Source organism: Acipenser ruthenus, chromosome 46 (genome assembly GCF_902713425.1).
Source record: "Acipenser ruthenus chromosome 46, fAciRut3.2 maternal haplotype, whole genome shotgun sequence".
NCBI lineage: Eukaryota > Metazoa > Chordata > Actinopteri > Acipenseriformes > Acipenseridae > Acipenser > Acipenser ruthenus.
Window position 1 is genome coordinate 934,945 of NC_081234.1, and position 15,819 is coordinate 950,763.

General features: G+C 45.2%; 1 protein-coding gene across 1 annotated transcript; it reads right to left on the reverse strand.

Moving 5' to 3' along the window:
- Window positions 1-2,593: 2,593 nt before the first annotated feature.
- LOC131720998 (uncharacterized) lies at window positions 2,594-15,440 on the reverse strand. Its single transcript, XM_059013728.1, has 23 exons — window positions 15,313-15,440; window positions 15,109-15,164; window positions 14,703-14,792; window positions 13,735-13,859; window positions 13,230-13,373; window positions 12,888-12,965; window positions 12,271-12,441; window positions 11,639-11,735; window positions 11,098-11,321; window positions 10,662-10,815; window positions 10,280-10,488; window positions 9,677-9,794; window positions 9,190-9,392; window positions 8,639-8,756; window positions 7,639-7,808; window positions 7,126-7,223; window positions 6,153-6,286; window positions 5,785-5,835; window positions 5,124-5,307; window positions 4,240-4,366; window positions 3,935-4,022; window positions 3,548-3,646; window positions 2,594-2,738 (listed from the first exon to the last, which is right to left on the reverse strand). Exons 1-23 carry the CDS (start codon window positions 15,333-15,335, stop codon window positions 2,626-2,628), a joined length of 2,874 nt encoding a protein of 957 aa, XP_058869711.1. The 5' UTR covers window positions 15,336-15,440; the 3' UTR covers window positions 2,594-2,625.
- Window positions 15,441-15,819: the final 379 nt, after the last annotated feature.

The following is a 15,819-nucleotide window of genomic DNA, read 5'->3' on the forward strand; positions in this document are numbered from 1 at the left end:
AGGACACGGACACTGGCCCGCACTCTCTTTTTATGGTCTTTATAAAAATACTTTCTTTCGGTTTCAGTTGGTAATCGCATAATGTAAAGAGTGGTATTTGTCTTGTCAATTAAATGAGGAGTATCTGGAAGTTTCAAACTGAAATGAAAACGTGTTTTTTGTGGAAGTCAGCTGTAGTGTATGGAACGCTGGTAACATTCAAATGTTAGCCTCATTTTTAATGTTAGTGCACATATAACACATGCCAATAATGATTATTTTATTTATGCCCACTTAGCAGAAATGAAATAACTAAATCTAAATTGAATAAACATAAAACTTTTGAAGAAAGGACCTGTGTTTTCAGCGTCTTCCTGGTTGTTAGGGTGTCCAGCATCTCTCAGATGAGTTTTAAAGAGGCGTGTGTGGTGTTTATTATTATTATTATTATTATTATTGCAGCTATACCACTGAATATGTGTTTTCATTTTTGCTTGCACGGATACAAAACCTAAATAAATACTGTATGTAAATATGATATTCTAACAATCGACTTGTACATATAACCTGTGTTTGCTATGACAATACAAACAAAATATCGATGTTCCGTGATCATTTAAAAGCTAAATCCGCCTCCGCAGTAGGATCACAATTATCCTGGTATTTTGGATCAAAGTAATCCTGATCTCCTCTTTAAATTCTGAAAAACCCAATTTCAACATTTAATCATGATTAAAAATGCGATCGGATTACCAAAACGAAATCCAGATCACAGTAATCCCGATCGCATTTTGATGTTTTGAAAAACCCAATTGCACAATATAATCCAGATCAAACGCGGAAATCCGATTACCAAAGTTTCGAAAAACCGGCGCCAGGCTATAGGGCGCATCCTGCACTCCACGCAGAGCGCCTTTACTGGATGCGCCACTCGGGAGCCCCCACAGGTAACATATATAAAAGATAAACAAGACAAACTTAACAGACAAGTCCTGCAACAAAGCAATTATATGGGTCGTTACTTTTTTTATTTGTTTGAAAGTAAAGATATATGAAAGCATGATAACCTTTATGTCCAAAAATCTTCACTAATATACAATTGAGCAAGAACTGTACAGTATTAAAAGTGAAAATAAATCAAGGTAAATAAAGTCCATTCATTTAGTTCACTAAATTATGAATGTATTTAATTTACTTTTACCAAATATATAGGCCATCCTTCAGTATTGCTAATCCTCAGAAATTGATGTTTCTCTGTCCAGTGAGGATGACAAACAGCATTACTCTCCTCAGCCAGTGTGGAGAGGAAACCGTGCTTCCTTGCGCCAATAGGGACACAATGAGTGTTAAACTATTACACCGACACGAAACCAAAAATTCAGAGCTCAAGATCAGAATCTCAGAATGAGGATGACCAAGATGAATGACTCAAAAATTCAAAACATATAATTCCTGAGAATTCTTAGCTGGCTGCCTTCACCTGTCAAAATACTGTGTCTCAACTAATCGTGTAGCACTGACAGTTATTAGAATAACACGCTGGCAAACGGAAGGTTGTATGTTCAAATCCCAGATTATACCAGACCTTTTATTGTATTCATATAAAGATTTTCTGCAGGCAAATGCTCAATTTAAAAAAAAAAAAAAAAAGAAATAATTTAATATAATTGATAGATGCTACAATAAATACGGTCCCCAGTATATTTTTTATGTTGAGAAAACAAGTCAATGGTCATTAAACATGGATGTTCTGTACTATACAGATGGGTGGATAAATGTGACTGGGGTCTGTAAAAGACAGCTGAACAAGAAAAAGGAGATGGACATTTTTACCTTCCTTTAGCAACTTATTTCTATTGCTGTACGAAAAAATAGCTGTGCTGGATAGATAGTCAATGGCAGTTTGTTTCTATATAGATACATAAGAAAAAAAAAAGAAAAAAAAATTGGTGCAATAAAACTACCGTTCCTCTCTATCTAGATTTGACTGCTTGAGGGAGGGTTGAATAGTACTGGGGCTACCAGACATCCATAGAAAATTCCCAGGCAGAAACCATAAAATCATTTACAGAGAGGATGGTATAAAATGGGAAAACCTTGCCAAGCTTACTCTGAAATAACTGGGATCCAGCAAGACCCAACATCAGCTCCTAGGAACAGGATGAGCAGATTGACCTCCTTTGCAAGTGAAGTTTCTGTAGATCTCATACCTTGCATGCAGAATTGGAGATTTAAAGATGCGCGCCATTCCCTTAAATTAGACCCATTAAGTTTACTGAACCTGATCATTCAGATCCTGACTGGATACCCATTTACACCACACCCGGCTGCAATGCGTCAATTTGAATAGAGACCACACACTAGTAACCTTTACCCCTTTAAAAGGGGAAGGGACAGGTGTCCCACAATAATGATGCTAACTTTTTGAAAGGAGGTGCACATAGCAGCTTGGGTATAAAAGTGTACAGACAGGTCAAGTTGTCAGTTTCCTCCTTGTGATCCGAGTTCCTCTCAATGTATTAAGAAACCGTTTGAACAAAGTGCTCGATTCCTTGTGTACCGTCAGGGTCCAAGTGTGTGAAAAGCAAGCAATGGGAGGACACGAGACTCGAATATGAAGATCTTTATTAGATTAGAGCAAGTTTATCATCTTCTGGATCTGACAGCAAGAGCAACAAGAAAGGCGAGCAGAACTCCAAGGAGAGCGGCCACCACGCCCAGCACCGGCACGAAGAGGGACAGGGGGGAGGAGTCTGAAACTGAACAAGACCAAGTGAGCACTAGGACCCAGGGGGAGCCACAAGACACACCCACCCATACAGGCAGCATTGCCTAGCAACTCAGATGACCTACACAAATTACCATGGAGTTCCTGAAAGTACAACTGAACACCATCTGTATTGGTGAATCATTGTAAAAATCATGTCTTCAGAACCAGAAATAGTTCTGACTCAAACTGCTGTGCCCTTAATTTAAGGCAGTCAAGTCTGATGTGCCCGTAAATCAGACCAGTAAAGTGTCATGCTGGCTATAAAACAAATACTGATGAGGCATCACAGGAATGGAAAGGACTCCCAATCCAGAACACTTTGATCCATTCCTGGTTTCACTAGTAGTTTAGCAAGACACACCTGAGCTTGTTACCTATACACCGTCCAATCAAGCTTATAATAAAACTGCTTCAAAATAATCCTGGTGCTCCTTTACCACCATCTAGTGGGATAGGACTGCAAATACTAGAAGCCATGGTCAGTTATTTAGCAGGACACTTATCCAAAGCAACCTGGAGCCTAGGGGGTGAACTGTGCCTCAGCTGCTGCAGCCCCCGATGATGGGACCGCTGTTTCACGTCTCATCCTAAAGGATGGAGCATGAGCAGGTAAAAATGACTTGCTCAGGGTCAGAGTCCATGGCAGTGCCGGGATTTGAACATCCTGGTGTGAAGCCCCTTTAGAACACAAAGCCTCCCATATTGAAGTGTTTTAGTGATTTCACTCCTATTGGGTACTCCACAGCATCAAATCCAGATTGAAAATTCAATGACTAGGATATCCAACAGAAGTCTCACCTGCCGTTTTAAGGTCCACAACTCCTCCTTCTGGTACCAATTGGACTGGCCCGGCAGAAGCATAGCCTCGGATCTGGCTGTACCGATCAACACTACGGGCTGAGAGAAAACCAAACACACAAAAGCTTGAGACCAGTAATCCAGGGTACAGACATGAGAATGTCAGCTCCGAGGTTTGATTTTAGAAATCGGATGTTCTTTGGAGTCGCTATACTGTAACCAATGTTCATGTTTGGATTCGTTTACTTCAATTTTAAAATTTCAGCCTATCCACAATTGCAGCTCTACCTACAAGCACGGCAAGCAGAAAGGATTTAAATAACTCGCATAATATATATAAAATAAATAAAAAACCTCCAGCTTGTATTCAGGACTGCCAGTGCTTACCAGATCTCTTTTCTCCAGGTACACAAGTCTTATTGCAGGTATCCTCCAGGTTAGGATCACAAACTACAGCCATGCAATGGAAATACACCTGGGGAGGAGGAGAGGAGGGAGAGGCAGCTCTTGGAGCAGAGGAACAGGAACACACTGCCACACGGTCTGAAGTTCATAGTGAATTAATACCTTTCCTATTGCTTGCTGTTACTGAAGTTTAATAAAAGCATTCATATTAACTGACCAATTGCATGGAGTGAATTGTTCTGGGTGATCACAGAATCAGAGGAGACCCTTCATGCAGGGTCACTAACCTGTCTCCAGAAGGCAGGGTCCTTGCTAGACTGCTGTGCCTGGACCTCAAGCCTCTGGAGGTGGGGGGAGGTCCTGGCTGGCACTGGGTGGAACAGAGTCCAGTAGGAATCTCCAGTGACCAGGCAGCTGCAGAGAGGAACACAGTCACTGCAAGCCTGCATTGGAAGCACAGCTGAATGGACTGCACTAGCAGAGAGGGCAAGAGGCAGCAAACAGTTTAAAAGCACAAGAGCAGAGTTAGGAGGGGAGCAAGTGAAGACACATGTAGACTATAGACCAGTGGATACTAAAACCCAATAGGTGCCATTCGTCTTTACAGACAGTTCATGCAAATGTGTGCAAGTCAGTTGCACTGTACAAATGCAAGCAAGGCAATTTCACTTTGAGGAGGAGGAGGCTCCACTCATTCCCACAGGAATCCCAATGCAGACAGCTGTGGGATTACAGTCCTGGGCAAGACTGAACCTCAGGAGGAAACTTACAATACATCTGCAAGGATGGAAATAAGACTCTTATTGCTTAGCAGTGCCACCCATTGCAAGTGAATAAGAGCGCCATTAGTCACAGTATGTGTAGCTAACAAGCTCATGAACATCTTAAACTCATAACACAGCTGAACTGGTTATTTTACACTGTGGCTAAAATCAAGCCTGTAACACCTAGAATGGGTTAAACTGCTATGCAACTGGAGTCTGATTCCCATGCCTGCATCTCCCAGTAGAGAGTGTCAACGCAGTGTGGAAGAGCATTGACATCAATTGGCAGAGAAGGGCAAGTGGGAGAAAGGCAGCTTTCCTTGCTGTGAAGTTAAGGTTTCATTCAATATCCATCATGTTAAAGGAATGGCATGAGCCCAGAGTATCTGCACAGCCCACCCCCTCACCCGTCAGTGACCAGGTCCCATTGAGGGCTGGCGTCCAGTTCAGGGGTCAGTGTGGCCCAGCAGTCCTGCAGGAGGAGGCGGTCAGCCAGGCTGTGGGGGTTCAGGAGCTCAACCTGCAGGAACAGGGGCTCCAGCAGAGACTGGGACACAGGGAACGCAGAGTAGAACTGGGAGTAGCTCACATCTGCAGGGAGAGAAAAAAGTCATCTTCTGCCATGCTTGTAAAGCTCTGGAGTCATTACAGGTAGAGCTACCATTGCTGGCTGTTAACTATTGTACAGAAACTTCAGTGAGCCTTTACGTTCACAGAATTAGCTACAAACGACTGCATCCTGTTTTGAGAACAGAACAGTTGCATGTGTTCCCTTAATCTGTGACATTTCACACTGGCTAGAAACTCAATTGAGCTTTAAAATGGATTTAGGGCTTCAGTCTATAAAAAACACATCATAAAAGCATCCAAAGGCCTATTTTTGCAGAATTGTTACATCATAATTAAAGAAATACAAAGTGGCCTGTCCTCACAGCACATAATGGGTTAACCAATCAATCTACACGTGTGATCAATCAATAATCTATTAAAGCCCCTAGTTTGGATTGTGTTACTCAGGTAGTGTGGACAGGGGAGCGCGTACGAAGAGTTTAATTCAGGCTGTCCTACCTCTAGCAAGACGGGCTTTCAGATTCAAGACATCTCTGCTTCTCTTGTCACCTAGAAGAGGAACAAATAAAGCAACATCCATTCAATGTCACAGCTGCAAGCAAGTCCATACGGTACTTGACCAGAACTGTACAGGATTAGTACACTGGCAATTCAATATTTCATAAATGACACCCCCTCCAGATACAAGCAAATGCCACAGGATGCACGGACAGCCACCGCCAGTAAACCAGCTTTTAACAAGTGCCATTGTAAATGGAAACAAGGACAGCTTATTCTGGTTTTGAAGTGTTGATGCATGGATTTATTTATAAATCTTAAAGGCAGAGCACACCCAAAGGTAGATTAAGCCACACACCCCCACCTACCACTGTAGTAAGCAGACTTGAGCTGCAGGGTCCCCTCTCCTTTAGCAGTGAAGGATCCAGGGGCTGGAACCAGCTTCCTCTCAGCAAAGATCTTCCTGGAGTCACTCACTGGGTACCGGCAACGGATAGTCAGCCTACAAAGAGGGTGTTGACAGCGCTGGGACAAAGTTTACAGACAGAGGAGGCCGGCCTATCCAAGCTCATCCGGTTTCTAGTAGCTGACTGATCCCAGAACTTCAAGCTGGGTCTTGCAAGGAGCCAACCGACTCTGCCTCAACATAAGGTAACCCTAGGCAGCCCATTCCATCCCCTCACTGCTGTGTGTCTCCTTCCCTCTAGTTCATCTTCACTTCATTTACACTGTCCTCAAAAGCAGTAACTCACTGCCTCCTAAATTTTGAAAACTTCAAGCATCCATTCACACAATAAGTAATCTACAGCCAAAGCTTTGCATAACCTAGAATTTCAGGTTTGATAATTAAATTGATCATGGAAAGTGAAACTACATCACACTGCAAGTCTACTGGAAGCCACAGTAGTAAAGTATTCCCTGTTCGATTTCAAAAGGTCACATTTTTCAATTGTGAAGTTTGCAGCAATTTAGTTGAACAAATCTACAGTACCATGTAGTCTGCCATGCCCAAAACATATGACAATACTCCCTTAACGCTCCATTTTGACCCTTTAAATATTTCACAGCTGCAGAGGTTTGTTGCACATTATTCTTTATTGCATTGGACAGTCATAACCTACATTAGTTTAGCTGGACATGAAGCTAAACCACTACAAGTTACTTGTTAAGTATATGGATAGCAGTATTCAATATGTTATCATAACAAGCAGGTTTCATTTGACAATGAAGCTAGAGGAGTTCATTTTATAGGGAGATGCTACTTTCCCATAGCTGTAGTGTTGCACATCTTGTTGAACACTCCGGGGCTCCTTGCATAACCCTGATCCCTCCTCCACTCACCTGTACTCAGAATCCCTGGTGATGACGGGAGCATTGGCTGGGAACAGCTCCCGACTATAGATGACTTCATTCTCGTAGACCAGGTAGTTATTATCAATCTGAAAACATAGCAGCCAGGTAAATCAAGCCAACTAGCAAGTACGTAAACATGAACCAATAGAACAGACAAGCATAGTCTTCAAAGACAAAAGCAATTGCAAACATGCATGGTGAACTGAGCTATTATTTAATCCAGCTTCTACCAACATGTTACACAGCTCATTAATGGGACTCCCCCACTCAAATTTCCATAGAAACAGACCCATCTAGACCAGGGTTGCTCAACCCCTGGGAATTGGGATCCCAGGGTCATTTGGTTTTCGTTCCAATGAACGTCTAAATAACTAAACCAATAAAGACCCAACTTCTAGAACCAATAGAAAACCACCACATGCTTCAGCACTGCAATAGGAGGCAAGCGCTGTCCGATATGTCCCAAGATTAAGGAATAGCATTCAGAGAGAAGCCCATCACCTTGCTCCTGGTCCCACAGGTGTTGACCCGGAAAGTGAACAGGGCCCGGTCCGAGGTAGCCTCCGTGGGCCTGCAGTTCTGATCCAGCAGGGTGGTCCTGGCAAGATTCACGGGCGGTACAGGAGCCATGGGGACCACCAGCACTGACATCACTCCATTAGGCATGCACACTGGAGCAGAGAACAAAGCATGCAGACTTCACCCATTAAAAATGGAACCTTAGAAATTCAGAACACGGGATGCATGTCTGCAACTGGATATTGCAGATTTATTCAATTCTTAGTTTTGGCTAGAAGCTGCTGCTTTCTGTTTTAAGGGCAGTCAGGTTAAAACGTGTCTAATCAGAGCAGTCAAGTTTCATGCCAGCAATGAAGCACAACATAGAACACAGAGCTTCACAGTGGGTAGGAAAGAACACCAATAAATGGATCATTTAGACTTATGTTTCTTATTTTATATTGAAGTGTCAAAATCCTCAAGGGCTAGATTTGTAGAATTAGTTACAATTAGACACGACTAGCCGTTACAGTAACAATGAGAATTAACAGGTAGCTGTTCAAATAGATAGGGCAGTAGCCCATCCTCAAATGAAGACAATGGCAGTTCAAGTTCAACCCTCACACTGGTATACCGAAATCAGGGTAGAATCAACCAGTCCTGGGGTGTCCAGTCAGTCCTGGAGGGCCAAGCCAAAAGGCAAAATGAGTCAACTACTTGAAGGTCTGGTTTGAGGTTACATTAATATTTAGAACAAGGTTGGAACAAAGACCAGGAGTGGACGGGCCAACCTTGGCCACCCCCGATCCAATTTATCATTCAGCAGATGCTTTTATCCAAAGAGACTACAGACCAACATGTGAACTATGCAAATCTAGGGACCTCTGTTTTCCATCTCATCTGAAGGACTAAGCACAAGCTTAAATGACTGTCAGGGTCACAGCGGGTCAGTGGCTGAACCAGGAACCCCCTGCCCCCCCTTGAAGAGCAAAGCCACCCTTACCCAGCATCTCATTGGTTGGGAACGGGCAGCGCTGTTCAAACCTGTCCTCCTCCTTCAGGCTCTTCATATCTCGGAGAATCAACACCACTTTACCAATAAGCCCCCTCAGAGTGATATCCTTAGAGAGAAGCATGGAGGAGTCACTTGGACTGTACTTGTAGATCTCCCTCCTCCTACTGTGCACTGGATCTGCCAGACCCAAGCACCACATTCCTGGATCCTCCTCTAATGTACTATTGTCACTGTAGATAGAACTTGCGCTTAATATTTAGATAGTCTTACATTGGAACCCTGCAAGTCACCTTGGATACAGGAGAACAGCAAAACGCTGGCTCCAGCCGACAGCTACTAAACGCCGCATTCTATTCCCAGGAACAAATAGGAATATACGTAGTTGTTGGAGATAGCATGGCTCTAATCCATGAAGGACCTGAAGTTATTAACAAGTAGGGCTAGCTCTTAAACCCCCATTGATACACCCGACCATACAATGGCAGCCACAGCCCTGCTAGTGGGAGTTTGCCAGGCAGATCCAGGACCGAGACTCTTACCTCATAGATGTAGCCAATACTAAAGAGCGGCAACTCCACTCTGATCTTGGGCTGGCTGGTCATGGTGTAGCCTCGGCGAGCCACCAGTTCTGGGGTTAGAGGCTCTTCCCCAATGCAAAGCTCCCACTGGTAGTCCATGTTGCCTGGGGTCACTTCAAACACAATGCTGGTGTTTGTACAAATGCCTTTGACATCAGGATGGACTGGGGAAGGAAGGGAGAGGGAGTCAAGGGCTGGAACCAGTCTACCCCAAGACTGAATGAAACTGCTTGCAGAGGGCAGGCAATGGAACAGCACTGGGCTCAGGAGAATGCAGTTCTGAACAGGGGTTGTTGGCAGTGAAGACACATCTGTAGCTTCAACTAGCCAGACCTCCAACCAGATCCAGAAAACTGCCAAACAAGAACAGTGCATCCAAGTCAAGCACAACCATTATTCTAGTTCTGTTCTACCAACTGGAATTCCCACAGACAGCCACGTTACTTACCAACATCCTGAACATCACACACGATCGTGGCTGGGTGGAAATAGGGCTCGTTTACAGGGATGATGTTCAAAGTGTAGTTGATGTTCAACAGGTATCGTCTGTAATTATCACCAATGTACTGCAAGAGAAGAGGTATTAACAGGGATGGGCCAACTGCTGTGCAACTAATTAACCTGACCTTTACCAAATTATATTACCCCCTCACAGGAGCAACGCCCCACAACAGCCCTGGAGAAGTAAAGGTCAGGGGTTGTTGTGCTAATCAGCCGTTTACACCCAGGAGCTCCACCATGGACATCAAGCTATGGGGCCACACTGGAGAATGGACTGTAGGAGTCTGCTTGATGTTACTGGGTGCCTGGCCGGTAAGGGGTGGGGTCAGACTGCCCAACCGATGGGGGAAATAAGGGCCAATGCTCCTCTAATCAAGGAGTAGCAACTTGGCACAGCCAGGAACCTGCACTCCTGACTCATCCCTCACCAAGGTGAATTACTAAAGAAAATCCTACACAAGACCAGCCTCGGGACTAGACCGCTACAGCCTGCAGATGCATGGCAAAAATTAAAGCCTATGCTTAAAACCAGGCAGGCTTTCACCCTCACCTGCTCCGTGATGAGGGGGTGAGCGAAAGGGACCTTCAGGACAAAATCCTTGGTGCCGTTAGGGTGCTTGACCTCAATGATCTTCACGCCTCTGTTCTCAGCCTCAGGAAGGGTAAGGGGAACCCCGTTGATGGTCAGATTTTTCAGCTCCACATCCGGCTTGAAGTTACCAAGGGTCACCGTGAAGCCCTTCTCACTCGGGATGGTGTCTGAGAAAAGACATGGAGAGGTTGAGCAAGAATATACCTGAACAAGGAGAGTTCTGAACCCCAGGACTGGGTGCAACAGCAGGGCTAGTGTCAGTTTCTAACCCTGCTCGCACCACTCTGTACTCTCAAAAGGTTACTCCAACAGTGCAAGGCTGTGGTGGGCAGGTACTTACTGTTCACCACATAGGGGGTCTCAGGGAGGTAGGGGGAGCGGACTGGCTTGAAGGAGCGGTGCTGGGTCATCTCCCACAGGTCATCGGCCCATTGGTGCTCCAGAAAGAGGTCAATGGCGTACATCTGGTTGTACTTGTTGTCAATCACATGACTCTGCAAATTTCCAGACATGCAAACACATTAGGGTGACAGACTGCCTCTACTTGGAGACTAGGGGGTGAACTATGCAGCAAGTGCTGCAGAGTCACTCCTAATAGTACCTTGTTTGTTTTATGTCTCATCGAAAAAGGACAGAGCACATGGAGGTTAAGTGACTTGCTCTGGGTCACAGCGAGTCAGTGGCGGAGCCAGGAACACCCCCTTGTCTTTAACCACCAAGCCTCCACAGATAGGCATGGAAACCCAACCGGAGGGTCCAGACCCTGGCTATGTTACCTTGCGATATCCTCCCACAGCGCCAAAGGGAATGCTGATTTTCACCGCAGTGCTGTTGACTAGCAGCTGGTATCCCCGGCTAGTAGCAGTGATCTCATCCAGGGGCCTCCCCTCCACTCCCATCTTGATCTGCTTATCCACAAACTTGGTGGGATGCAGGACCAGCGGGGAGAGGAGCCTGGGGGTGACCCAGCTCAGGTAGGTGCCATCGAAGACAGAGGGGTCTAGAGACAAATGGGAGGGGGGGGGGGGGGGGAGGAATTAGTTTAAAGACAATTGTTTAGAGGTCTCAAATGCACTGAAGATTCAGCATATAAATACTAGCACCTCAGCTAGTAAGATATTGAACCAAATTGATTAATTTATGGAATGTCACACTACATTTGTACAATGCATGGGACTGATCCATTTAAAGTTCCTAGCTCAGAAAGCTTGCAGACTCCCTTAGCTGTCCTCTAGCACTGCGGTGCTTCTCAGCTCAGGGAATGCTTGCAGACACACTGCTGGCTCTCCTCTAGGATTGCTGTGCTCAGCTACTCACTCTTAGCGCAGGCAGCTGAAGTGTCCACCAATAGCAGCATCCACCTCTGCTTGTAGAACACAGTGGCTCTGATGGCTTCCACTGGGATCCCTGCCACCTGAGGATAGAGAAGAGCGTTGGAGCAGAGACCAGGACGAGCCTCGCATCTCACTGGCTCCTCAAGACCCACCCGTTTACACTGCACCTGCAGATCTACCTCTACCATGCATGGACTTCACCTCAGCATCATGTTACTGGATCTTCAGCAAATGCATTACCAGGTCACTGTAGATACAAGTTCTTAAATCATTGCATCCTAGTTCATACTGTATCAGTAGTATATACACTTACTGTATTCAAATATTAATCATGCATTACAACACTATACTGCCTCAAGACCCATTAAACCTTGGATAAAGGCAACTGCCAAATAGTAATCTTAGATTCCTACTAAAAAAACAATTTCTTTGATTACATGTTCTTAAATTGTGAAAATCTATTAATTGGGCTAGATTTCATTTGGCCTTTCACTAGAAAGCAGATTGGAGCTCTTTTGGCTATGTATATTTCTGTAGTGTCCTGGGATGTTTTCACACGGACACTATATAAAAATGAAACCAGTTTTGTATTACTAGTATTTTAAAAGTTCTCACCATGACCACCTCTGACTTTGCCATGCCGTAGGGCGATCTGAAGACGACGCGGCTGGTTGTGGAGTTGATGAAGTACCCCTCGGTACGGGCGTCTGTGGCGTTCATGGTTTTAGGGGGCATCCCGGTCTGGTGGAACACGACCTGCCACACGGACATCACTGCTTCCTGGGCCTGCAGTGCAACACAAAGAAAGCCAGCTGAGAACCAGAGCCATTCAGATAGACAATGGAAAGAGAGATGCACTTACAGAGCCTGTCCACAAGAGGCAGTGCAAGCTCTACAGAAACAAACATCTACACCAGGAAGTGTCAAACTCCAGTCCGAGGGCCACATGGTCTTCATTCAGACTTAAGCTCTCAATTAACTTGATCTAATTGTGTTCAATTGGATAGGTTTAGAAAGTCTTACAGATGGCGATTTCAAAAGTGCACGTGATTCAAGGTACACTACCTATAAAAACATTGAGACTGGGAAAGTAGTGTTAGTGTCCAATTAAATAAATCAGACCAATTACGAGAGCTTGGGGTGGGACGAAAGCCAGAAGACACTGCTGCCCTCCAGAAACAGAGTTGGACACCCCTGCTCTACACCTCTGTCCCAGTTGAAAGGTCACTCACTATGGAGAGTGCTGCTTCCCAGTCTTCCTTTGCCAGTCCTTCCTGAGCGATAACTGGAACATTTTTCCTGACAGACACCTGGGGCAGGAGGGTGGAGGTTAGAACAGCAGGGATGGGAGCAAGACTCCTGTTGCATAGCAGTGCGAACCATTCCTGGTTTTGCCAAGAGCTTGTTACCTGTATACCGTGGCTTGTCAAGTTCATATTTAAACCTGGAATGGGTGAATCTGCTATGCCCCTAAAAATCACCAGGGTGTGATTAATCCATCAGATGATCAACTGCTCAATAGAAAGCACCCAGATGAAACCCCTAGTTTTAGGGGCAGTGGGTTACCACCCCACCTCCATGTAGTTCTCCTCACAGACGACCTCACGAGGGTTCCAGGGACTCTCAGTGCTGCAGGACAGGGAGAAGGGGTAGACAGTCTCTCTACCCAGAGAGTCCATTCTCACAAAGCGGTACTGGAGAACATACGAGACATCATTCTAGAGAGAACGGAGAAAGAGCGATTCAATACTGGAGAATCCTTCACAAGCGGCACACATGGATAGAAGAACTAGCAAACAGGGCGGTTCATCACCAGGCTGGGGGACAACCCCCATTGCCTTTTAAAAGCTCAAGCCCCTCCACCAAGTCCTTTAAAAATGAACTGGAGACCATTGTTCAACTGCTTTTCATTGGAAGCCAATTTAATTGACCAACAGACAGCAATTGAATGTGTGGCCAATGTGAACGGATTTTAACAAGACTGCCAATTGCAATGGGTCCAGAATTGATGGAATTCATCAACAGCAGGATTTAAATAAAGAAATGGGCACGGTAGTGTTACTGCAGTGCTGTACTCGCCATGCTCTGCACGTGACAGGCCAAGAACGACGCTCTGAAGATCAGGTCCCCGGGGAGGTTGAAGGAATAGGTGAACCCGCACGTCGCTGCGTAGCTGTCATTCAGCGGGTGAATACCGTTTCCATCTGGAGGGAGAGACACGAGAAACATTGCAACACACGTCACCAAGCAACTCCCATAGGGATCGACATAGCTGACTGTACACAGGAGGACAGAACCCAACCCATTCAGTACCAACTTCAAGAAAAACACATTTATGTAGTTTGGGGGGGGGGGGGGGGGGGGGGGGGGGGGGGGGGGGGGGGGGGGGGGGGGGGGGAGGAGGAGAGGAAGAGTCAGGGTTATTCAAAAAAAAAAAAGTTGGATAGGAAAAAAGTTCAATGCACTGAAGGAAAATAGTTATGCAAGAAAATATTTCATTGGATGAACCTTGGATTTTTCTACAGTAACACAATATTCTATTTAAATAGTATTTTATTAAGATGCCTTGTTGTATTCTATGAGCTTCTGGGCTACATGAAGCAAACTACTGATCAAACAAGACAGGAAGGCAAAGTGTTTAAAATAAACATGGTTTAATTAAAAGTAGAAAAAGTGTGACTTGGTATGTAAAACACAAACTGAAAATGCATTTCTAAACAGACAAGAGATTCATTGATCAGGCTGCAGCTAGCCGATATCTGTGTGTATTACTGTTGAATCACGTTTAATTTGAATGGGATTTCCAAGTCCTGATATGCCTCAATTCCCTCCCCCACCACTCCAGCGACGGCAGAGACAATGGCTTAGACTGACACATGAGGTTTACGCGGGACGTTTTGTTACCCAGACGAAATGCTTGCCTTTTTATGACGGGGGTTTATGAAGACCCAGAGTTTACCGGACTCAAAATGCCAAAACGCAGTGGAATGACCCACAACCAGCAATCCTACACGCAGACTGAACAACTTACAAGCGCCTCGACTTACCAATGACGTCGAAGCGGAAGCTGCCGCCGGCAAACCTGCCATTGGTCGACATCCAGAAGTACCGATCCCGACACTCCGTCACGAAGTTTCCTGAATTTAGATAATCAGAGTCGCACCTTTATCTAAACACCATTAAATAAAACCACACAATCCAAGAGAACAGTACTGTAACTGACAAAGTGAAAACTAGCTTTCTTTATTAACTACAACGTCTCAGAAGCCGAAACATTGTAGCCAACTGATTAGCAGCAGCGCCTGGACTCATTATCTAATGTAACATTGTCAGGCAGCCCAATGTTAGTGTTGATTGAAGTTTGTGAAGCCAGGACACACGGATCACATGAAGCAAAGTGATGATATTATATCGGGGAGGCTACAGGGTGTTCTTCGGGCAATGTTTATCTACCTGACACGTCCTGAGCGACCACGCCAGCAGGGAAAAACACGCACAGCCAGGCAACTCTGCAAATACAAAATAATAACGCCATGAACATGGATATGAATTCTTACACATCAGGTACGGTAGTGTGCTGCAGCCACACCGCTAAAGTGGAGAGCTAGTTCAAATCGACTGCAAATAATAAAATACATAAATAAAAGCTCAGCTCACCCTAAAAGCAGCCAAAACCCCATCTCGATACGATTGCACCGCCGATCAACAAGGACTCCCTGGCGCTCACAACAGAGACACGCCGCTATCCTCGCTTGCTGGGTCGCGGCGCGCCCCGGGGTTTATAAAGCCTCAGAATCGCCTCGCTTCGGCGCACACGCGCCCTGCCGAGCGCACCCGAGTGTGATGACGTCAATGAGTCACCACGTGGTGTCTGAACGCGTGCTGATCGCGTGTCATTAAATGTATAGAGGACCGGGGAAGCTAGCTAATGCTATTATTATTATTATTATTATTATTATTATTATTATTATTATTATTATTATTATTATTATTATTTCATGGCTGTTTAATTCAATGAATCACGCCATTCCGGCTCATGTTCCCTCTTGAGCTGGAAGCGCGCAGTGGCTCTGATTGCTTGATTCATCGCATCTGCCGCTGCTGTCTCCATTGGGCGCCGATCCCAGCTCGATATATTCGGGGGGTTCGTGTTGAAAGATATCT